Here is a 26,071-nt window from a genome sequence, read left to right on the forward strand (position 1 = left end):
TGAAGAATTTTATGAAGGGATTCCCGAAAGAATGCTCAAAGGGTATTTCGAAGAAATTTCAAAATAAAACTCCGAAAGTCTAAAGGTTTCCCCGGAAGAGTAGCTAAAACATCCGGATGAATGCGTGAAGGAATTCCCATAAGGATTTTAGAAAGAATTCGTGGAGATCTGAAGAAATTCATGAGGGAAATTTCGAAGACACTCGAATAAATTCTTCCTAGAGTTTCCGAAGAGATTTCTTGAGAAAGTACTGACAGAATTCTTGAAACATATTCCGAAGAAATTCCTAAAAGAATTCGTAATGGAACTTAGGAATGACTTTTGATTTTTTTTAGAATTCCAATCCTTGAATTTTTGAAGGAATATCATGAGGTATTCTAATGAAATCCTCCAATTCATTTTCGGAACTCCATTTTTTTCAATTTGTCTTGGGAAAAACCTATGAATTTCCGTTGGAAATTCGGATGAATTTCCGTTGGAAATTCGGATGAATTTCCGTTGGAAATTCGGATGAATTTCCGTTGGAAATTCGGATGAATTTCCGTTGGAAATTCGGATGAATTTCCGTTGGAAATTCGGATGAATTTCCGTTGGAAATTCAGATGATTTTCCGTTGAAAATTCGGATGCATTTCCGTTGGAAATTCAGATGAATTTCCGTTGGAAATTCAGATGAATTTCCGTTGGAAATTCAGATGAATTTCCGTTGGAAATTCAGATGAATTTCCGTTGGAAATTCAGATGAATTTCCATTGGAAATTCAGATGAATTTCCATTGGAAATTCGGATGAATTTCCGTTGGTAATTCTTCTAAGGATTCCTTCGAGAATTTATTTACAAAAGTTTTGTACTAATGGTTAGTGGCGCATTAGAATATAGTGGGGTTTCACACTTGACTAACACGCGTCGTAAAGATATATACATTTCGTATAGAATATTCTTTAAACATCTTTTGATAAAAAAAAACAGTTATTTCCTATTCCAGAATTGCAGAAAAACAGAATACTTGGAATTCTTTGTTAGAAGCACGGATTAGATCATAGACTGTATATTTGAAGAAGTCACTTTTGAATAGTACTTCAAATGGAGTTTGCATAACCTGTTAACGTCTGCAACTTCTTCAGTGTTTTTAGTTTCTTGAAAAACTCCAGGAAAAAAAATGTTGGAATTTCTTGGAGAATTTCTGTCTCATTTCTGAGATAATTTATAAAAAGCTTATAAAATCTTGTGGAGGAAAGATGCATTCAATGGAATCATAGAGGATCTTCAAAACAAATTAGGGAGAAAACCTTTATAATCTAACATTTTGAAAAAAAAAAACTTTGGAAGAAACTTATCGAGCAGCACCCTTAGGTGGGATCTTTTGAATAAATCACAATAATTTTGATAAATGTAGTAAAGATTGCAGCACACAGGATACGTTTGTGTTGCCGTTTTCCCATTGAAAATCTGTCAAACGCAACGCAAACGTATGCTATGTGCGGAGCTCTTAAGGAATGAAAAAATCCGAAATCATATCTGGTAAATTATTAACGAATAAATAAACAAAATAAATTTTTAATAACAAAAATAAAAAAAAATACATACAGGAACTTTGTGATTGGCGAATGCTGGGTAAAGCGTACCATTGGTACTTCGTGTACCTGAAGGTTTAAAATAGACCTCATCTCGCTCTTACGCTCTTACGGTCTCTTACCCAGCCTTTTACCCAGCATCCCTACCCCTATCCCTACCTCCTCGAGGCGCTGGCCTACGAGTAACCTTAGGGAAGATCGGGTAACCAACCACGGTGGGAACTATGGTCGTATGCTGACAGGGAAGAAGAAGTATGCTCTTCTCCGGAGGTGCAAATCTTACTGAGCGTCTGTTCTCCATGTTAGGGGCGGCTGATCATCGTCCGAGTGCCAGCGAGGGACTCTAAGTAACACTGTGCAATATGGTCCACCGGGAATAAGGAGGAATGGTCCTCCGGAAATTCGAGGGACCGGAACCATCGGCGAAGGTCACTGCGACGAAAAGGGACTGGCGATTGGAAACTCGGTTCGTGGAACTGCAAATATCTCAACTTCATCGGGAGCACACGCATACTCGCCGATGTGCTCAAGGACCGTGGATTCGGCATCGTAACGCTGCAGGAGGTTTGTTGGAAGGGATCAATGGTGCAAACGTTTAGAGGTAATAATACCATCTACCAGAGCTGCGGCAACACACACGAGCTGGGAACAGCTTTCATAGTAGGCGATATGCAAAGGCGCGTGATCAATGAGAGAATGTGCAGGTTGAGGATCAAACGTCGGTTCTTCAACTTCAGCGTAATCAACGTCCATAGCCCACACTCCGGAAGCACTGATGATGATAAGGACGCATTCTACGTGCAGCTGGAACGTGAGTACGACAGCCCAAGCCACGACGTCAAAATCATCATAGGAGATTTGAACGCAGCGCGGGCGGTCGCGCTGCGGCAAGGTACCCTGCAGAACGTGGAACGTTACAGATGGAAGCGGAGACAGCAGACCCGCCTTTTTCAAGAGAAAAAAACGCCGCTTGGAAGAAGCGAAGTGCGAGGAGATGGACCAACTGTGCCGTTCTCGAGAAACACGCAAGTTCTATCAGAAGCTCAACGCATCCCGTAAAGGCTTCGTGAAGCGAGCCGAAATGTGCAGGGATAAGGATGGGAGCATCTTGACGGACGAACGTGTGGTGATCGAAAGCTGGAAGCAGCACAACGAGGAACATTTAAATGGCGCTAAGAATACAGGCAATGAAAGTCAAGGCAGCGGAGAAGATGACTACGTCAGTTCAGTGGACGATGGAAGCCAACCAGCTACCGCCTTGATGGAAGTTAAGGATGCCATCCAACAGCTAAAGACCAATAAAGCAGTTGGTAAGGATAGTATCGGAGCTGAGCTCATCAAATTGGGCCCGGAAAAGCTGGCCACTTGCCTGCACAAACTGATAGTCAGAATCTGGGAAACTGAATAGCTACCGGAGGAGTGGAAGGAAGGGGTTATATGCCCCATCTATAAGAAAGGCGACAAGCTGGAAAGTGTGAGTGTGAGAAACTACAGTGTGAGAACTTTCGAGCGATCATCATCCTTAATGCCGCCTACAAAGTGATATCCCAGATCATCTTCCGTCATCTGTCACCATTAGTGAATGAGTTCGTGGGAAGTTGCCAAGCTGGCTTCGTCGACAGCCGCTCGACAACGGACCATGATGATGATGATGATGATGGTCCCGCCACATACCCCTACAAAGGTTTGAGCTAGACGATTTATCTATAAGATAATTAATTGAATTTAATTTTTCAACAATTTAATCAGATTTGCAAAATAAAACAAAAACGATCTGATTACCATCACAGATATAAATTTCATAACTTTCCATTACTATCCAGCAAAAATAATAAATGTAAAAAACTGTTTATTTCATCTACAGATTCTCATAAGTATCAGTAGTGATGCTTCGAGTTCATAAAAATGCAAAACTTGTGATACCTCTCGCACAGATTTCAAAAGTTCCACCATGAATCGCGTTTCATGTTATTACAAGTAACGTTAGCCACTCGAAAGCATCAATAATAATCTAATAAACTATGACAACGACGTCAACAAAATCGAAACTTGTGTTACCGCTCCGTCGATATCAAAAGTTTCGGTATCAACCGCGGAAACCAAACTCTACTAGATAGCCTATTACTAATCCGCAGAATCATTGAAACAGCTGAAAAAGCGCAAGTCTGTACATAAATTTAAAAATCATTCATATCTGCTTTACGCGCGCGAGACTCAAACTTTTGTAGACTACACAAGAAAAAGGTCAAATTACAATTACGTCAATAAATATAAAATCCATCATCATCATCGAGGCGAACAAAATAGTTTATTAGTGCCTCAATAATTGAAAAACACAATTGTCCAAACAAAATATCCGTAGGTCAAACTTCGTCAAGATACAATAATTAATGATTTTTAAAAAGTCAACTAGCTGCTTAAAATACAGCTTTTACGTGTGAAACACAAAGTCTCTTGAATCTTGAATCAGATCTTTACTGTACGGCAAATCCTTAAAAAATGCCGTGAATATAAGGTCCCACCCAACGCACCATCTGTTCATTGATTTCAAGGCGGCATACGCGTAGAGCTATGGACAATTATGGACGAGAATATCCAGACTGATCAAAGCTACGGTGGATGGTGTGCAAAACTGTGTTAAGATTTCGGGCGAACACTCCAGTTCGTTCGAATCGCGCCGGGGACTAAGACAAGGTGATGGACTTTCGTGCCTGTTGTTCAACATTGTGCTAGAAGGTGTCATGCGGATAGCCGAGTGTAACAGCCGGGGTACGATTTTTATCACATCCAGTCAATTTAATTGTTTTTCGGATGACATATACATTGTCGGCCGAACATTTGCAAAGGTGGCAGAACTGTACATCCGCCTGAAATATGAAGCAAAACAAGTTGGACTGGTGGTGAATGCATCGAAGACAAAGTACATGCTAGTGATCGGAACCGAGTGCGACAGGGCCCGCCTGGGAAGCAGTGTTACGATAGACGGGGATACCTTCGAGGTGGTCGAGGAATTCGTCTACCTTGGATCCTTGCTAACGGCTGATAACAATGTTATTCGTGAAATACGAAGGCGCTTTATATGTGGATGTCGGGCCTACTACGGGCTTCAGAAGAAACTGCGATCAAAAAAGATTCGCCGCCGCACCAAATGTGTTATGTACAAGACGCTAATAAGACAGATAGTCCTCTACGGACACGAAACATGGACAATGCTCGAGGAGGACTTGCAAGCACTCGGAGAATTCGAGAGATGGGTGCTTAGGACCATCTTTGGCGGTGTGTTTAGGACCATCTTTGGCGACGATGGATGAATTACGAGCTCGCCCAGCTCTACGGTGAACCCAGTATCCAGAAGGTAGCTAAAGCCAGAAGGGTACGATGGGCAGGGCATGTTGCAAGAATGCTGGACAGCAAATCTGCAAAGATGGTGTTCGCTTCCAATTCGGCAGGTACGAGATGGCGTGGAGCGCAGCGAGCGAGGTGGGCAGACCAATTGCAAAACGACTTGACGAGCGAACGCAATCGAGGATGGAGAGATGCGGCCTCGAACCGTGTATTGTGGCGTTAAATTATTGATTCAGTGTTATCAGTTTAGATGTAAACTAAATAAATGAATGACAGGAACTTTGTTCCAGCTTTGGAGAGACTGATTGCAGAAGAAGCTTTGATTATTTTTTTTATAAGACCATTACGCATTTTTGGCGATGTGTAAAAGGACGGTGTGTGACGATGGAGGATGAACCACAAGCTCGCCCAACTCCACGGCGAACCCAGCATCCAGAAGGTAGCTACAGCCGGATGGGTACGATGGGCAGCCCTAACAGCTGCTATGTTGCCCTGAAAACCGGACAGCAACTCTTGAAAGATGGTGTTTGCCGAGATCCGAGATCTGTCCCGGTCACGTCCTCTCGAAAGATGAAGAGAACTCTACGACCTCTCGTAGGTGTCCTAACATGTCCAGAATATAACATTAATCTTCTTCTATATACATAAAAATGAATTTCTGTCTGCCTGACCCTTATAGACTCGGAAACTACTGAACCGATCGGCGTAAAAATTTGTATTCAGAGGTGGGTCCACCAGTGGGTCCGGGGAAGGTTCTTTAGATGGTTTGAAACCCCTCCCCTCTTTAAAAAGGGGGGCTCCCATACAAATGAACCAGCAATTTCTGCATAACTCGAGAATTAATCAGACAATAAATCAATTTTAGACGAAACAAAGTTCGTCGGGTCTGCTAGTTTTGCATAATTTACAAAAGCATATGAAACAATTCAATGTAATATTTCGGATAAACGGGGGGTCCCGTAGCGTAGTTGGCTACACGTTCGCCTTACAAGCGGATGGTCATGGGTTCGATTCCCAGCCCCTCCATCAAACCCTCGTCAGACGCCGGATCCGCAGCCCATACGGTGGCGTTTGGGGTATGCGCCTTACCGTCACGGCTGCCTGATGACGACTGACAGCTTGTTCTTCTCGGAGGCATTCCTCCAACGTTACCCGGATAAATGGCAACCGAACAATGCAACAATCTTTGGATGCACGACATGGACAAACGGACACAATGGACTCACGATGAGATGGACTGGCAACGACAACAGTAATGAGTAATGGAAATCTAAAATTAGATTCTGTGTGGTTTCTGTCCAGCAGAATACCACAGTGGATCTCGGCACAGTAGCGGTTAAGAAACACAGAGTGCCTACCAAATATTTAAAGTATGGAATAAAAAAAAATCGGATAAATCTTCATATTGAAAGGAGTGTTCGGAATATGTCTGTTTCGGATTAGATAGGGTGTATATTGTTACCGAACGGTAACTAGTTTGTTAATTTGTGTGGGGTTGTAGGGTTTAATTTTGTACAGCTAGCTTCATTGGCTTCATTGGCGCCCAACTGAAAAATAAACCAATCTAGGTTCCTAGGAGGAAAAAATATTCCAGGATATTTTTTCTCACAAGCGTTGGGGGAGTTTTCACGAAATAGTATTTCCTTAAAATCCACTCTGGTCACTCTGGGAACGGAAACATATAGACTGATTTTTCAATGCACTTTGGTGTGACACGAAAGCAAATCTGATCTTTAGCGAAAACAACGCGAATAGTCACAAATTAGTCACTTTCACTAGTAAAACTTGATTGAATCATTTATCTAACACACTTGTGTCTTGGGTAGTTTGAAGTCGCGTTTTGTGAAGGAAAAAATAATTGAATTTGTTACCTTCCACACCACATATCCATTTCGATAGTCAATATGCCACCGCGCGTGTCCGTGTCCGGTCCGGACTTTAACGTTCTCTACCGCGGAATGCGGGTAGACCATCTGTCTCCGGTGAACTCGATTACGAGCTCCTTCTCCGCAACGTCGTTATCGGTGATGATGAATCACGGTGTAAACGTAGACGCAGACTCAAACAAATTCTAAAAGATGAACAGGAAGGTCATGAGTTTATTATTCACTCCGACCAGGATCCTGAAATGGATCTGGAAGCGTGTAAGTACCTATTCAGAGAACTCGAACAGAAACTAGCGAAAACAGCAAAAAATGGAAAAACGTTTTCAGAGCTAGGTTGTTGCATTTAGGCCATCGCCTGGCGGTGGTGAAAACCATGCAATCGGTGATTTAAAACTAAAAGCTGGCGAAACATATCGAAGTGTGTTGGACCTATTTTCAGAACATTTCTGGTCAGATGATGTCTTTTGCACCATCCGACGAGGAAACAGACAGTAACATCGGATTGCTAGATGAAGCCATTGGGGTAGATCGCCACCACCCACACCAGCCCCTAGGTCACAGAGGTCATTGGGAGCAATTCCAAAGGAAGTTCGGTATGTAACAGTGGAACAATTCAACCAAGCGATGACGGATATTGGGAGTTTGATGAAAGCCCTTTCGTCCCAGATAAGTGGGCTGAAGGAAGAAATGCAAAAACATTCCCCCACAAATTCCGAAACTTAACAGTACCAATCCATTCCTGGAGTATCAGGAAGCGCCGGAGGCAACCCCTGCAGCTCCTAGAGTGAATTGGGCGGACTTTGAAAGTGGTACTAGAGCAACCTCTGGGCGAAATGCACCACTAAAACAAAGCTTAGCGTTTCCTGAATCTACACTAGTAGGTGCAGAACCTTTGGATTGTTCCTTCCAGCGAAGACTGGATGACTTATCTTTACATCCACGGTAGGGGAAAATATACCGAGTCAACCCGCTCCGATCTCTGCCGCTTCGGTTGGTGAAGTCAATCGACGACCCTCTCCGGTAGTGCCATCGCGAAAAGTAACTCCCGTTTCCCAGTGGAAAATAAATAAATACACTGGGAACGATCACGGTCTAGGATTGAATGATTTTCTCACACATCCACCAATTGGCCATTTCTGAACATGCCTCAGCTGAGGACTTGTTCGACTCGGCAATTCATTTATTCGACGGGGCAGCGCTAAGCTGGTACACTGCGTGTCGAATCCGTAATTCGCTTTTCAGTTGTGAACACGTGATGATCGAACTGAAGAATGAATTTCGTCACCCAGACCTGGACTCCGTACTTTGTACGAATATTTATCAGACTCGGCAACAAAAGGGGAGTCTTTCCAGCAATATTATTTGCAGGTTGAAAACTGTTCCAAGCCATGAGCCAGCCTATGTCCGAGAGGGAGAAGATCGAAGTCCTCAAAACTAACATGCGATATGATTGCCGAAAAGCTCTTATTGGGAGAAACGTGGGAACACTGAAGGACCTTATGAGCATAGGCAAGGAGTTGGATGCTACGGATTTCTCTGCATTTTCTAAGGTATTCAGGACATCTAAGTGAGAGACATGCGCAATCTACACGAACTCTAACGAAACTACCGGCTCGAAGCCACTCTTTCCTCGAACTAAGTCGTCAGAACCGAATAACAAGTCGAGCCAATTCTCGGGAAACTCCAAGTCCGAGGCCGACCGTACAAAAGGGTCAGTTTTCAAAACTAAGCCACAGATAAATTCGAAAATCCGGATAGGGAAATGAATTCGCCGGGACCAACTAAGGAATCACTTCCTGGTCCTAGTCGACCCAGTGCACTTTTAAAATGATCGCGAACTACTCTCCTCCAGAGGAGGAGAATGCTTTAATTGCGGAGACGAACATGATTTGTCTGACTGCCCGATTCCTCGCAGAGTTTTCTGCGATGGTTGTGCGTTCAAGGGGTTACCAGAAAAAACTGTCCGTACTGTCTAAAAACCAGATGCGGAAGTCCTAAAGCCGCTGGAACTTCCACAAGCGCAGAGTGATGATGAATTCCTCAACTGGTTGTCCGAACTTAGTTGTTTTACAACGCAAGTACGGAGGAACCCGAGGCGGAAATCACTTCACCACAAATTAACAAAATTACACTCCATAATTTTCTAGACGATCGTCCGCACGTAAAAATCAAAATATTTGATGTTGAAGTCACAGCTTTGTTAGACTGTGGAAGCAACTTGACATTTATCAACCGAACATTACTTGACAAATTCCGCCGGATAAAGATTAGAGATCCAACTAATCCAGTCGAGTTACACACAGCCGATGGATCCCAATTGGCAGTGTCCGGTGAAGTCTTTATGCCGTACACATTTATGGGGAAAACCAGGGTGATTGCAACATTGGTAGCCCCAGAATTAACTAAGGAGTGCATCTGTGGCATGGACTTCTGGCGAGTATTCGGAATCTACCCCGCTATTGCTTCCATCACTGCTGATACGTCGGTGTCCATTCCAAGTCCAGAAACGACAAAAGTGTCACTCACCGCCGATCAACAGAATCGGTTAGAGCAAACAAAAAAACTTTTCAAAGTTGCGACTGACGAAAAGCTAGACACCACCCAACAATGTGAGCATACTATCACTCTCAGCGAGGAGTTCAAGAACTCCAAACCCGTACGATTATACCCGTACCCAATTGCGCCGAAAATCCAAGAGGGACTGTTCGCTGAACTGGACAGATTGCTGGACCGGGGGATCATTGAGGAATCTAATTCGGATTGGTCACTCAATATCGTTCCCGTTCGCAAACAATCGGGGCGATTCGCTTGTGTCTTGACGCTCGCAAACTCAACGAGCGCACCGTACGTGATGCTTATCCTCCCGCATCCTGGACGAATACTTAGCCGGCTACCTCGAGCGCGTTACCTCTCGACGATTGACCTCTCGGAGGCCTTTTGCAAATCCGCTGGCCAAGAAGTCGCGCAAGTATTGTTCGTTCAGTGTGCAGGGGAAGGGGATGTTCCAGTACACTCGCCTACCATTCGGTTTAGTCAACAGCCCAGCAACACTGGCCAGGTTGATGAATCGAGTGTTAGGTCAGGGTGTACTGGAACCTTACGTCTTTGTCTACTTAGATGACATTGTCATAGTGACAGAGACGTTTGAAGAACACGTACGGCTGCTCGAAGAGGTAGCGCGACGCCTACGAGACGCCAACCTATCGATAAAGTTGGAGAAGTCTCACTTCTGCCTGGAAGAAATTCCGTTTCTCGGCTACATCCTGTCTTCTCAAGGATTGCGGGTTAATCCCGAGAAGATTAGGCCAATAGTCGAGTATGAACGGCCAACTACCATCACTAAACTCCGTCGGTTTTTAGGGATGTCCACTATTATCGGCGATTCATCGCCGATTATAGTCGGACTACCGCAGCCCTTTCAGAACTTCTAAAACGAAGTCAAAGACCCTGAAATGGACTCCAGAAGCCGAGGAAGCGTTCCAGGAGATAAAGGAGAAATTGATAACTGCTCCAATTTTAGCAAGTCCTGATTTCGACCACGAGTTTATCGTGCACACCGATGCAAGTGACTACGCAATTGCCGGTGTCCTCACTCAAAAGGTGGATGGCCAAGAGCGAGTAGTGGCGCATTACTCCAAAAGCCTCACTACTCCCGAACGCTCCTATCATGCCACGGAGAAAGAGGGGCTGGCCGCACTCCTGGCAATAGAGCACTTTAGAGGCTACTTAGAGGGGAGCCACTTTATTCTCGTCACAGATTCGTCTGCTTTGACGTTTATTAAGCGTTCAAAGTGGAGAACATCGTCGAGGCTCAGTAGGTGGAGCCTGGCTCTCCAAATGTATGACATGACCATCATACATCGTCGAGGGAAGGACAATATTGTCCCAGACGCCCTGTCGAGGGGTGTGATGGCCATATCGAAGAAATCGGTAAACGACTGGTATAACTCCCTCAAAGAGCAGGTTAGTAAGTCGCCTGATGAGTACCCCGATTTTCGACTAGAAAACGACCAATTACTCAAATACGTATTTAATGACGATTTGGATGACCATCGGTTCGACTGGAAAGTCGTTCCTAGTCCAGAATTACGTAAATCCATCATTACAGCCAACCATGACGGGCTATTACATATTGGAGTCGACAAAACTGTTGGAAAAATACGTCAGAAGTTTTTCTGGCCAAACATGTTCCGAGATGTTCGGGAATACGTGCGGAAATGCACCGAGTGCAAACTAATTAAACCTCCGAATATTTCAACTAGCCCTGTAATGGGAGATATGCGGGATGCCTGTCGTCCTTGGCAAATAATGGCCCTGGACTACATAGGTCCCCTGCCCCGCTCAACAAGTGGTAAACAATACATCCTTGTGATGATGGACTTGTTCAGCAAATGGGTTCAAATTCACGCGTTTCCAAAGATCTCCTCAAAGACCCTTTGTTCGGTATTGGTGGATCAATGGTTCTACCGCAATTCGGTACCAGCCATCGTTCTCACTGACAATGCCACCACGTTCACATCACGGGAGTTTCGCGATCTTATGAATAGATTTGAGGTTCAGCAGTGGTTATCTTCGCGATACCATTCACAAGCGAACCCCGTGGAGCGTGTAAATCGCGTAATAAACACGGCAATACGCTCTTATGCTAGAGACAACCAGAGGACGTGGGACTTACGCCTCTCAGAGATCGAGGTAGTAATAAATTCTACCATCCACTCGTCTACCGGCTACACGCCGTTCCGGGTGGCGAGAGGGGAGGAAGCCATTTTAAAGGGAACGGATCATTCACGCTTCGAAAGCGAAGAGGAATCGTCGCTGCAAGAAAGGGCAGCAAGGGTAAGGAGCAAAATCCCATGTTATACGCCCTGGTGCACAAGCACCTGCAACAAGCACATAACGCATGTGCTCGAACGTACAATCTACGAGTGCGTAGACCGGCTAAGCCCTTCGCCATAGGAGACGTTGTATATAAAAAGAATACCAAGTTGTCAAACGCAAACGAGTTTTATAACGCCAAGCTCGGTGCGCAATACGTGCCATGTGAGGTGATAGCTAGGCATGGTTCGTCATCCTATGAGCTAATGGATAGCACCGGCCATAATATAGGTGTGTGGCCGGCGAGTCTTTTGAAAGCTGGACAATAGCACAATTGTCATTGTTCCCATTAGACTGAGGAACCGAGAATAGGGTTCCCAGTCCCCAACAAGCAAATTGAGACAAAAAAAATGAATATTGGCAAACTAATTAACTCATGTTCCTTCTTAGTCATTGATAGAAAATCCTACCCTAGAGTCCACACCTCTGTGTCTCTGACAAACGCTTACCGCGGAGCGTGTCACGATGATGTTTCGGTACTAGGTGGAAGTTATGTAGGTTTTACCATCACTAAGGGTCACTCCGGTAACTCGAGGAGACGTCCTCGGAATAGGAATTATTCGCGCGCGAAGGTTCCCTCCTACATGGAGCAAAAGCCAATTTACTACTGAGTTTCGAACTGGTCAAAATTGATCGGTTCAGATGCTGATTGTCTTGGTAAATCGATCACTGTTATTACTTTTTCGTTTTCGTCTCGAATGTAGTTATGTAGTACTAACGACACATTGTCATAAGTGTCGTTGACCTTATATACTTGCCCATACCAGTATGAGTAATTAAACCTGTAGTGGGTCCTAGTACTCTAGCCATGGTAAGGGTGAGCTAGACAATAATTCCTTATATTGATTTTGATGTTATAGATTCGACAGTCATATGTGTTCTTCCAAGCGAGTAACTTCTGTCCCGCGTGACAGTCGGGCGCGATTTCGTTATAGACGATAATTAAATATTCGAAAATAAGTATCATGTGGCTTGGAATGTTTAGTCCACCTTGTGTACGACGCCTACCTACAAGTTACAGGGTGTTGTTAGAACGAACATCAAGACGCTAGTCGAAGGTTTTGACCGTATAGTCCCTCGACATTCGCGGTGAAGTTCAACAGAAGGAGAAGATATTGTAAAGTGTAGCCCATTGTTATGGCATGTATAGTTTATTTGTTATGTTTCCGCACCCAGAGGGTTTTGTTGTTATTCCGTTTTGTGCAAATTAAATAATCATTCATAGAATCAAAAAGGAATTATTGTTATAATTAGTTTTTGCTACTCTGACCAGAGGGGATGTTACCGAACGGTAACTAGTTTGTTAATTTGTGTGGGTTGTAGGGTTTAATTTTGTACAGCTAGGAACCAACGGGCAATTCAAAATTCGCTCGTTTGGCTGCGGTGACGACGGTTACCAACGAAAATGATAACGGGTGACGAGGAAGAATAAATGCGAAATGGGTGGCTATGTGGGCGGATGCAGCGAGAGTGAGCACCGAGTGGGGCTGGGAGATTTCGCTTGGTGGAAAGAAGCGAGAAGAGTTTATTAAGTGTGTGATCGAACGATGGTGCGGTCGTGTTTCGGTGAAAAGTAACCTCGATTCCTCGTGCATATATCTGGGAAATCTGGTTGAGTTGCAACCGTAATCCGTTTGAGTGTACGGTCACCTGTACCGCGAAGTGGAAATTCGTTACATGGCAAGGACACTTTTGAAGTCGCCGTTTATCGACTCCCGCCAACACATTCCGTCCAAGCTTTAGTACACCATCGCCTCTCGAGATCCACCACCAACCAAGCCACTCCACACCGTCGCCGTTCAGTGATAAACCACCAGCCGGCTGCTAACGAGCCGGCATCCAAGCCCTTCCTCGCCTTCGCTGGCCTTAGGCCAACTATCGGCTGCCCTACAGCCGATGTCAAGCCCGTGGCGGAACGCCACACCACCGCCGCGTTGCACTACGGCAATCTCACCTAAGTCGGTCGCACGTGGGATTCTTCATCGACCCCGTCGTTAGGCCCCACGCCACTGTCTGCTTCCGGAAGCTATTCTACGCCGCCTGCGACCTTCGACTGGCCCACTGTGCATCAGTGCAAAGCTCGTCATCCTCGATTGAAGCTATTCTTTGCTATCGCAGCTCCTCGACAGGCCACCAGTCGAGCGTCATCCCGCCACCATTCAACCATTCAACCAAACCAACTTCTCGGCGCACCACCGTCGCCGCTTCTACGTCCCCCGCCGTCGGCGGCTTTCGACAGGCCACCGCCCGACCTCCGCTCAGCTGTGCGTTCGTTGGCCGCCCGCCATTGGCACCTTCCCGCTGGTATCGCGCCAGCGAAGTGTACGAACGTTCACCGTCACCCGTAGTCACCGAATAAAAAGTGTAAAAGGTAAATCAATATTTTTTTATTGGGACTACCTAACCGAAAACTCTCCCTTCCAAACAGCGACCTGGGACCCAGGGGAAAAGAGGCCTTGCGTGCCCACCCCGGAAGCTGCCGTTGGTTGTAGACCAGGCTTGAGGCTTAGGCACGTCCGTTTTTGGGACGTAGCAGGACTCCCGGGGACAAATATAGTTTCAATATGAACAAATCAGATTGACAATAATAGAAGTACTCAAATAGGTTATCACCTCTTGGGCATTGATAAAACATAATTTCCTACATGTTTTCATTAAGGGTACTTAGGGGTAAGACGAGAGTAGTATGTCTGCTGACTGACTACCGATAAAAGTTATTAAATAAACATTTTGTTGCATAAAAAATTGATTTCTAAAATGCATTCGAGAAAACAATTGGACCATGCGCGGTAAGGCCGCCTAAGGCGTGCCAGTAGTTGAAGAAATGTGCTAAAGAAAATTATTAAGCTCTTTTAGTGGAATGTCTTCACCTGTCACAAAACTTCAAGTCGAGTCAAGTACAAGAAACTGAAGACGGCTTTACGGTTGAGATTGAAATATGTATCTGTAAAGATTACAACGTGGTGGAGTTAAATGAGATAGTACTAAAGTTGGACCTTCCTTAGACGTGCGGTAAGATGCGCGGCTACAAAGCAAGACCGTGCTGAATGTGGCTGGGTTCGATTCCCGATCCGGTTTAGGACATTTTTCGACTTCCCTGGGCGTAAAAGTACCATCGTGTTAGCCTCATGATATACGAATGCAAAAATGGTTATACTTGGCTTGTCTTAGAAACCTCGCAGTTAAAACCGGTGGAAGTGCTGAATGAACACTAAGTATTGAGGCGGCAATATACACGTGGGGAATGTAATGCCAATAAGAAAAAAAAAAGAAGGAGTAATAAGCTCAGATTATGATAGGTGAAAACGAGCATGTTACTAGTGGTTGTCACTGTACCAATTTTCATTTCAATTAATTACCGGCTTTAAGTGTACTTACAGCGGTACACTACACCCAACCATCGGATATCAGATTATCTAAAAATTCTGCATAAGAGCCTGCCAAAATCTGTTCAAATCCAAATAAAAAATCCAAATCAAATTTGTTCGATTCTTATACAAAAATGTATGCTTTTTATACAGCTATTGTAAGAAAAGCTTGCAAAATTGTAAGGTCTTTTAGAATACTTGTATTAGAATCTAGAAATTTTGCATATTTATGCCTCTTTCTTATACAGATTTTGGCAGGTTCTTATACAGTTATACAAGTTTCTGGCGGTTAACTTCATGCTGCTGGTCGTTAGCGCCTGGGTGCTGATAGCGGCGGGTAGGAAACCATGTTGTTGTTTGGTTATTGTATACGTGCAGGAGGAACTTAACTCTGCATTGCGTTACTATTCTGTCTCACGAAATCAACATTAGCATGTAGCCACTACACGGATCTCGAAAATTTGAGGTCCTAAAAACTCATTTCAAGACCAATTTCGAGAACGATTTTGCCTGGAACACGAATAACGTGTGTAAGCATCTAGGATCATGGTTTAATTTCCACTCTATCAATGAATAACAGTGATATAAAGACTGAAATTCATTGGGCTAAAATTGTGTCAAAACAAGCACAAACAGTTTTTGCCAGTTTATCATGTATAATTAGAATAAAATCATAGATATATCCAGTAGCACTATTTTTCATTGCTTTATCGCGTAGACTATTGAAAATCGTCACAAAGTGATCATTTTATTTTAAGCAATGTTGACGCGTGTACCCCCATTTCCCCTAATATGTATAAACAAAGTACAACATTACATTTGATTGTCACATTGCTCATCTACCATTGACCGCTTATGTCGTGCTCCGTTACGCACGGGGTTCGTGTAACTTTTTAAATAATTCGTCTGCTACCTATGTGATAAACGAAACTAAAAAGCAAACAGTTTAATGAGTTAGGCATAACGTTTCCAACCGAGAGAAAGCAGTCTGTCGGAATTACCCAAATGTTTAACCGTATGTATTTGCATTTCACTATTTTAAGTAGTCATTCTTCGTCGCGTTACTCACATTAAACATAACTATGTCTTTCGAAGGTACCACCAACTGTTTAGTTTTTTCTTTTTTATGAATCTAAACAAACCTTTCATGCACCGAGTAGTTGCTACGCTTGGCATAAGATCACATAATCATACTTTAATTAATTGCCTAATAAAATAACGAAATCCATCATAAATTATAGAGTGAAATGCAGCTCACGACGTTGCCTTACTCATATGCTGTTGCTTTGGCTCACCTTCATAACAATTGCCGGTCTCGTGCCCAACGGAGATGAATTCGCGCTCTCGCTGGGTGATGGCCTCTTCCGCCAGAAGCGAATCAGCTGATTTCGACAGCTGCTGCTGACCTTGGCCGGTGGATGTGGCTGCGCCGTGTTCGATCAATATGTTGGAGAATCCGTCCTCATTTTCGACATCCACGTCGGACTTACTGCTGCACTCGATGGCCATCGTCGAGGTGCCATCATGTTCCACCAGAAGTTGCTTCTTCTTGCCAAACTTCATAAAACTTCGACCTTTGACCAGATTTTGCTTGGGCAGCTTGGGAAGGCTGCCCTTGCTATCACTAGTTCCTTGGGTGTTTCCCATGACTTTTTAAATATGTAATACTGTGTTGGTAATCTGGACCATTTGTTAGAACTCAACTTGAGCAACACGATCAGGTCGACGGCATTTCTTCACGATCTAGTGGGAAACTATTTTTAGCCGTCTTGTTTTCGATTAGACGCACTCGTTGGTGACGTTCTGTGTTCTAAACTAAATTACAAATCACTACTGGGGTTCACTGCATTCTTACAACACAGAACTGGAGCAGTCGATAAGCGGTGCTTCACTACGTTTTTATCAACTTCTGATCTAAGTGATTCACTGCATCGTCGAACAATGCAGCGTTAATTCTTTATTTAAACATTGCAAATGCCTTGTAAACACATTTCAGTAATCGATAGCTTTTGCCAGAACAGGAAAAACATCCAGCTGGGAACGGCAACATAAACACTGATGCTAATATTGAGTTTCAACATTTTTCCGTAATTTCTCCTAGCGATGCAATGAGAGCGCGCAAGCGCTTTGGGAAGTCGAAGAAAGCGCGCAATTTCCCGACACCCGGCACCGTCGCTATGCCGCCGTATGCTTCCGTTCACGTTGGCAGTTGCTTTGCCTTTGACTTATCGACGTCGACGTCGGTGTCGCATCACACGTTGTGATCGCCGGTCCTATGTTTGAGCATCTTTGTCGTTTGTATTGGCGCGTAGAGTTTTCCTCAGCATTTTCTCTCCCGCTCCAGTGGAGCGTGTGTTTGTTTTTGATCCATGCTTCAAAGCATGGGCGAAGGTGCCGAAATGCTAATAACACATGCAGCACGCTTGCTCGATGCACATTTTTGGTGATTCTTCCACGATGAGTCATGGGTGTCAATTAACGGAAGGTAGTAGGTACATAATAAACCATCTATTCCTTTACTGATGTCACTTCCCTGAAAGAGCTCTTACCTAATGGTATCTATATTTGCTGTTTAATGCCATATTCTTATGAATCATTGATTTGATGTATTTTAAATATATCTAGACCAACATTTGAAAAGGGCTTAACAGCCAAAATTTATTCCTTCTGATTCTTTGTCCACATATATGTATGTCCACATATATAGAATCAGAAGGAATAAATTTTGGCTGTTACGCCCTTTCCAAATGTTGGTCTAGATATACTATGTTATGTTATGTTATGTTAATAAGAGATACTGGCAAATAATGATATTAAGAAGACATAGGAATTATTTTTGTAAATCTGGGTGAGATGCAGCATCGGTATGGATGCCGACAGACCGGTAGAACAGACTTGATTTTTTGGTACAAATGTATGTGAGAGGGTGGCCCCTGTGTGGGTCTAGTTGCGTTCTTCGCTCATTTTTTTTTTCAAATCAATGTTATGCAGTGGATATAAATACCAATGCACTATGGTTCCGGATATGAATTTACGCAGAAAAAGGCTTTTTACGCCAACACTATATTTTTTTTAGAAAAAAAACAAAGTTGTTCGGAATAGTAGGGCCATAATTATGGTGCTAGAATAGAGTGGCCTAGGGAAACGTTTCGGCACTGAACTTTGTGATTTTTTCAGCATTGAGCACGCATGTTAGCAAAAAGAACCGACGAGATTGGTGCTGTATTTCTTTGTTTTGCGATGAGATGAATATATGTTCAGTGAAATGGAAAATGGAACAGTTCCCCCCTATTATATAGAAAAGCTTTTAAGTTGTTTTACATACTTTCATTAAAATGTCCCCAATAAAAACAGTATTTTTGATCTACTTTTTTGTTTTTTATGTTTCGGAAAAGTTGTCTTGAGTGACTTCTAGAGCTCAAAAAAAAATGCTGCTTTCGATGTGTAAATATAGTCAATATCTTTAGCCGATCAAAAGTTATAGTCGTTTTTCTATTAAAAATCCGATTGAGACATACAAATAGGGTAAAGTGCCCAATAGTGATCCCCCAACAAATAGTGGACCCCAGCCATTTTTGCATTATAACAGCACAATGTAAACAGATTGCTATGAAATTCCATCGGGAGAACCTTACAGTCCTACGATTTGATTACATGTATTGGAAATGCTATGGAAAGTAAAATTAGATGATTTTTTACAATTCTATAAAAAATAAACACGAGATTATAGGAATATTTTGGGGGGTCCATAATAGGGAAGAAGAACGTCCCGAAAAGGAACATGAAAATCAAATGAAGTGTCGACTATAGGGAAGCAATGTCCTATAAGTGTAAGACGGTATAATATGCCCCCCTAAGGCAACTCTTTGAAAACACTTTACTTTTCAACGTAATTTATGCAAACTTTCTGTTATTTGGTAGTGCAGGAAGTCGCCAAAGCATTGCCCGTGAGTAGTCATATAAAAATATTACAGATAACACGTAATAAAGCTTTTTTGAAAAGTCGTGGTAAATGGATTTCATAAAATGCCTGGGCAATACGCCCCACATTAGCCCATAGCCCTTCATTAGTATTTTATCAATCACATAATAAAAAGGTTACAAATTCTTATGTGCTTGACAATAAAAAACCAACATAAGTCCATTTAAGCAGGTTGGAATTACATTTCAATAGTTTCCATATAATTTGGAAGCAACTGATGCAGGCTCGCCGCGCTTGTGTCCAGTTGGTAAGGGCATATTGTCCTGCCTACACTGGGGCGTTTTGACCAGTGAAACATGTTTTTGGAAAACGTTACATTTTTGAAGATGGAAGCAATTTTATATTATATTAACCACTGAGAAAAGTTATTTTGTTGCTCAACTGAGTGTTCCAGTGCAAGTTTTGCGGACAGTATGCTAGTGTCGCTCCAGAATGTTGAGCAAACAAACATTAAAAGTTACATCAAAACTGTGACTTTTTGTATTTTGCAAATATTTTCATTATGTAATACAAAAATACTCCCATATTCACATAGGATGATGGTTTTACAAATATTTATAGGTACCAACTGAATTTGACCCTTAGTTAGTTATAGTTTTCTAGAAATCAAAGGGGGGCGTTTTGGCCAGGTGGGGCGCATTATACCGTCTTACCCTATGGACCCTCAGGGGGTCTACTATAGGGCGAATTCAGTCAGACTTTAAAATGTTCTACTAAATTAATGATTTTGTGTGTGTTACTTCTACGTGAAGGTAAACGACTTACAATGATATGGAAATGCTAATATCATCTTCCAAACTTAGACGCACATGTTCATGATAGACTTAGAGGCGAAAGTATAGAATTGATAGTTTCGTTAGGATACGGCAGGCTCCCGTATGAAGGGGGAGGGAAGAATATCAGTGTGGAAGCTGATATATCTCCACTGGCAAAAGGAAGGTGGTTTGACTTGCTCATATGCCATCGCGTGCGGAAGGATTTTCTATCGACGAGTGCTGTCTCCAAATTTCTAATATGACATAAGCATTTAGTCGAATAGGATTTTTTATTGCACAGTTCTTTTTTCTAATTGCGTCCGTCTCGTCGCAACTAACTTGGCTGCCTCGGAGAGAACAAAGCAGAGAAAGGCACTGCTGCTGTACCGTCGACCAATAACAGCTGAATTGATGGATGCCCCATCAAGGGTAGTACACTAAATTAATGATTTTGTGTGTTACTTCTACGTGAAGTTAAACGATTTACAATGATATGGAAATGCATTTTGGAAGATGATATTAGAAGATGATATGTAAACTCAGTTACAGATATTTGTTTAAAAGTAACCGATCATGAAACATTAGTGATAAATATAGAAAATAATGATATAGGGGAAGTGTACCGGTTTTGGCCACCTTAGTGCCTAATTTGGCCAACCCTGAAAAATGCATATTTTCTAAAAACTATCGATCATTTTCCACAGCGAAGAATCGTAAGGGATATATGTCCTGGCACAACCAATAAAATCATCGGAAACAGCCTTATTTTCGGAGTTATGCAAGAAACTGACCAAATTGGGAACATGGCCAAAACTGGTACAGTTACCCTAACCGAAAATGATTTTGTTAAATTGAAGTGTTGGAGGAAATATTCGAAACAAGCTGTTTCGGATCTTGTTGCGAGAAACGTGGATTTTCAGGATATTTCCGGAAACTTAGATCAGAAATCAGCTGTTCTAACGAACGTTCTGAAAACAAGTACCAATAAGTTAATTGAAAATAAATTTGTAACTTTAAATAACTCGAACAGCTAGTACAATTTAGATCTTCTGCGTCTAAGACGTAAAAGAGATAAATTGTACAATAGATTTTTGAGAAGACATAGTTGTAACAATTGGAACAGGTACAAGAATGCGCGTAACACGTATTCACAATCGTTGAAAAAAAACGCGTTGCGATTATATTCAGAGGAAAATTGATCAGCATCAGAATAACAGCAGGGAGTTATGGAAAATTTTAAAATCTTTGTTGAAACTTAATAGTTCCAATCCGCGGTCCATAACTTTTAATGGCACATTAGAAAATTCTGAACAAGTAATTGCTTGCAATTTTAACGATTATTTCATCGATAGTGTTTCATCGATTAATCGGTCTATCTATTTGGTTGATGAGCCCGATGAAATAAAACAGCCGGTTAATAGTACATGTAGTTTTGATTGTTTTCACCCAACTACTTTTGATGAACTTAAAAATATATGCTTTTCTTTGGGCAAAGCGGCTGGAGTTGATAACGTTAACGCTAGAGTTATACAAGATTGTTTTCATGTCATTGGACACAAACTGCTGGACCTTATTGTTGATACCTCATGAGGTGGACGGATTTCGGTGCTGTACGGATTTCGGTTCCGCACGGTACCCGCTTATTTTTCGTCGAAACCAAAAAAAACGCCAGATAGTCGCCTAAGAACCTACCTGCTGCAAAAAAGCTGCTTTGATAATTTTGAAAATTTCACTGCCTTGTGATGGTTTGTAGCGGTGAATGCTTTGATAGCACGTGCTATTTTTACAGCGGATATTTGTTTCAGATCTTTGGAAGCTTTGCAAAATGATCACGAAAGTTGTCTTGTTGTTGTTGTTGTCGTTGTTCTTTTCGGCGGAATGGAAATTCAATACTATAAAATAGAAGTGTAAGTTTTGATCAAGAAAACCTAGCTCTAAGGTGCCCGCCAGAGTAAACGCGACGAGCGATGCGACGCGACGCGACTCACGTAAAAGAATAACAATCATTATCAACAGGCTGTCAAATTGCACTGTCGCGTCGCGTCGCATCGCACGTCGCGTTTACTCTGGCTTCGCCCTAAGGCTTTGGTTCGATTCGCGAATTAAAATCAAATTATACTTTAAAGTGACAGTTAAAAAATTTCCAAATAACCCTGCTCGCAGAGCAAAATTACTTTTGACAGATATTGAATCATTTTTGATAAATGTTTTGTTGGTCTTGCTGGGTAGCACCAGTCATTCTTATGAGCGGGGGATTTCATAATTTCCGAACTGTCACTTTTAAGTTTAATTCGATTTTAATTCACGAATCGGACCAAAGCCTAAATAAAGCCCATAGACGAAAGAAAACTTCGCAGGACGGAGGCAGAAGACTACCTGGATCTCTTTTTAGTTTGGAAACAGATCGTAACTTCTGGCGCATATCAACCCGGCGGTGGTAACACGTGTACGAATCCTGCTGGCTGAACGACACTGAATGATGAAGTAAAATGAAGGAAGCCCTTGACAGACGAAAATGTACCATTAATTAGGAAAGGAACACGGTTTGTTTAACATATTGATGTTGATTGTTCTTCTAACATATACGGTAAGTTATTTTCTAAGCTTGTTCATGACCACGTTGCCTCCATAGAGGAACTTCCTGTCTTGGCGAACTACTAAGGAACTATTTATGGGCCATAGGGGAATTATTTACACATTTTTCGATCATATTTTTAAAGCAAGTCGTAACTTGAAGAGGATGCACGTTTTGTTATATCCATATTTGTCATAATCGAAGTTGATTGATCCACTGAAAATAATAATCGTTTTATAATAGAAATCTTAGTCTTAGTCAAGAGTGTGGTTGTCGTTGAGCCAACGCAGCAGAAGCATTTCTTGTCAATGTCCTATTGTCCAGTTGATGTCCAATGAAGGAACGACTTTGTTTCAATGGTACCAATCAACCTGGAATCTACGTATCGGGTGACGTAGAGTCGGAGCCACACTCCATCACACCTTTTGGCTGTTTTGGTGAGATCTGATCAATTTATCCTATTTCTAGATTTTTTTAGGTTCTCTATGTAATAGCATATTTGCCCATACGGAAATCCAGCGATCATGGGATTATAACAATTTGACCTATAACAATTTTACCATATGTACTGTACTGTAAAAATCAAGAGCAGTCTTTTACGAGTACGTTGAAAGTAATGTTGATGCGGGATCGACTGTAACTTTTATATTTATTTTACGGCTACGCAGTCTTAACCTAAGACTGCGTAGCCGTAAAATAAATATGTTGAAAGTAATGTAATAATTTTACGATTGCATATAAAATTGTTTAGTATAATATTATGCCACGCTGATTTGTAATATTATTTGGAATCATTTCAATGTTTGTATTACCATTCCAAATATTATGTTTACTGTAAGGAATCGCTTTTAATCAAATCCCATGCCGTCGTACCGGTGTTGAAGATTTCATTAATTCCACAATAAAATTTGTGATAAAATCTGTAGAGTCGAAGAAAATACCACTATGCCATAAAAGAGTTTCGAGAACTGGCTAAACTTGAACCTTTACTATGTCTTAACAAATAAATGACAAAACCCATATTCCCATGCATTCAACCATGTACTATTTCGTTGGTTTTGTCAAGGATATTAAGAAAGTCTGTGACTTCACAACTGTGTATTCTTTGTCAGAATATACATGGAACATCGCCACGTATAACCGCATTCGAAACGTTTGGTCTGGAAGATGCTGAAGCCTATTTGAAATTGAGTTTTGTGGCTTATTAAAATCTATCTGTGATTTTTTTCTTTATATATATTTTTATTGAGATGGCACTTCAGATGGTAAAGGTGGCTTGAGGACAATGATATATCCCAAAAAATATATTTCAATGCAGGGTTCGTTTGATGAGACGAAATCATGAAATTTTCTGGTCGATTTCACTTTTCTGCGAAAAATTTTGATAAACAATTTCAATAAATTGTGTTTTAACGGGAGAAATAAAAAAATCCAAGCACGGAAAACATGGAGATGTTGTAAGTAAAAATATGGTATAATGTTATCGTCTTATGAGTTTTCGCTTTTCATCGCTTTTGTTTCTTTTTCTTTTTTTCGTTCCAGAGAGCGAGTAATGGCGCTTTAACCTACACGTAAAAAAAATTAATGTTATTTATTATTAAGATTTCTAATACTTTTTTGCCAAAGCAGGCGCTTAATGATATGTATAAGAAAAAACTTATACATCGCATTAGTCACATACATTCCGAAACTTATACTTTTCATTAACTTATGAATATTATTAACTATTTTTGATATGGGATCATTCATTAGGTGGCATAATGAAGAGTATAAGTATTTTCGGATGGTTTTTTGCCATAACATATAAGGTTATTTTTTTACGTGTAGGCCTATATGTACACTGATGTACATTAGACTGGCCCAGATTAGTAAGGGGAGAAAAAATGTTGTCGAATTCCACGGGGCACCCCCCAGAATTGTGTCTTTGGGTGAGAAAATCAAACTCTGAAAATTTCAGTTCAATCGCTTGTTGCATAAGCTGGCGCATTTGATTTGAAGTTTGTATGGGGATTTCAACCAAAATGTATAGGAAAATATACCTCCGTCACTCATTCGGTCTGGAAATTGGTTCTGATTGCTCGATTGACCTCAGAATTGCAAAAACGGCAGTTGGTATGCTACAGAACAATTTCACAGAACATTGCATGATGATTAAGTGAACTGTTATATAGTTTCCGGCTGATTTATTAGGAGCTGATTTGTGTATTTTTGGATTTTTGGATCGAATCGCATCAGCCGAAACCTATATAAAAGTTCATTTAATCATCATACAATGTTCTGTGAAATTGTTCTGTAGCATACCAACTGCCGTTTTTGCAATTCTGAGGTCAATCGAGCAATCAGAACCAATTTCCAGATCGAATGAGTGACGGAGATGTATTTTCCCATACATTTTGGCTGAAATCCCCATATGAACTTCAAATCAAATGCGCCAGTTTATGCAACAAGCGATTGAGCTGAAATTTTCAGAGATTGATTTTCACACCCAAAGACACAATCCTGGGGGGTGCCCCGTGGAATTAGACAACTTTTTGTTTCCTGGGCCAGTCTAATGTACATAAGTATTTATCATGTTTTATAGTAATGTATCTGAATTTATGCAAATACTTTTGCCCATCGGTGTATAAGCCAGGACACTAGACTAAAAACTGTGTCCCATCCCAAGACGTCGAGGACCCAAGGAGTGTACATTAATCTTCTTAGCAAAGTAACTCCCAACGATTCGTCAATTATCTTCCCCTAAATGTGAAACGGTTGGTACGGCTGTCCCCGTTTCTTCCTTTCGTAGATTCAAAACTCTTCGTTGATCATGTTATTACTAACTTACTAAATAATCTGATTGCCGGAGAGTTATGGATTATCTCCCAAATTCAAGCTTGCACGGTGGGCCTGGCCGTATTAAAACGTGTGTCATATTTAGGATATTAATGCAGACAAGAAAATGATCGGAAATACACCCGACATTTTCAGGATGCTTTTCAATACTGGCTGTGCATGTGCTAAGACAAGACAAGACAAGACAAGAGCACAATATTTTTTCAAATAAATTGACGAAAACGAAAACAGATGCAGACGATGTTCTTATAGCAAAATACGCGACTTGAAAAGCCCCAAAACTCTAATTCGTGAAAAAAATATTGAGAGACACCTTAATAGTAGTAAATAAAATTTCTTCAAATTAGTAAACTTAAGAGCTACAGAAAAAGTTCATATAGCAATATTTTTTTGAATAAGCTGCGCTACAATTGTGTAAAACATTTTTTTTTGTCAAGAACATGAGCATAAGAGTGGTCAGTTTTTCAAATCAATGTTTTTTTTTTAACTATTTGGGATTCCAAACAACTGTGCGCAATTTGGGCCCGATTGATTACTTTCTCGCTTTTCGCATCGCGTTTGAAGTTTGTATGGGAATTAGTATGGATAAACACATTTTTACTCAGAGAGGTTTCAGTTCATCGTAAATCAAGTGGCAATTTGCGTTGAATTTTAATCCAAAGGATGCTAAAGAACTTTAGTGAAGAAGGTACGTTGCTGCAATGTTCGCAAAAAAAGTTATAACGCTTCAATGTTTGATTGTTTGAACCAAAGGCAAAAAATCGTTTATTCTGCCAGCACTGCCGAACTACGAGGATCAACAATTTAACTGAGTGTTGTCTTTAAATTATTGATCTTATATGGCTGGAGCGCTAATTGGAGTTATTCGAAATCTTTT

General features: G+C 41.6%; 1 protein-coding gene across 3 annotated transcripts in view; it reads right to left on the minus strand.

Annotated features, from left to right (window-relative positions):
• LOC134212059 (protein cappuccino) overlaps nucleotides 1-16,710 on the minus strand; it is a 68,602-nt gene extending 51,892 nt beyond the window's left edge. For 2 of the 3 annotated variants that reach the window (XM_062689565.1, XM_062689562.1), the window contains exon 1: nucleotides 16,343-16,710. In XM_062689565.1, the coding sequence (XP_062545549.1) occupies nucleotides 16,343-16,694 (352 nt within the window). In that variant the 5' untranslated portion in view covers nucleotides 16,695-16,710. The remainder of the gene's footprint in view (nucleotides 1-16,342) is intronic. The other variant, XM_062689563.1, reaches the window with a different exon arrangement.
• Nucleotides 16,711-26,071: the final 9,361 nt, after the last annotated feature.

This window comes from Armigeres subalbatus, chromosome 2 (assembly GCF_024139115.2).
Source record: "Armigeres subalbatus isolate Guangzhou_Male chromosome 2, GZ_Asu_2, whole genome shotgun sequence".
NCBI classification, from domain to species: Eukaryota; Metazoa; Arthropoda; class Insecta; order Diptera; family Culicidae; genus Armigeres; species Armigeres subalbatus.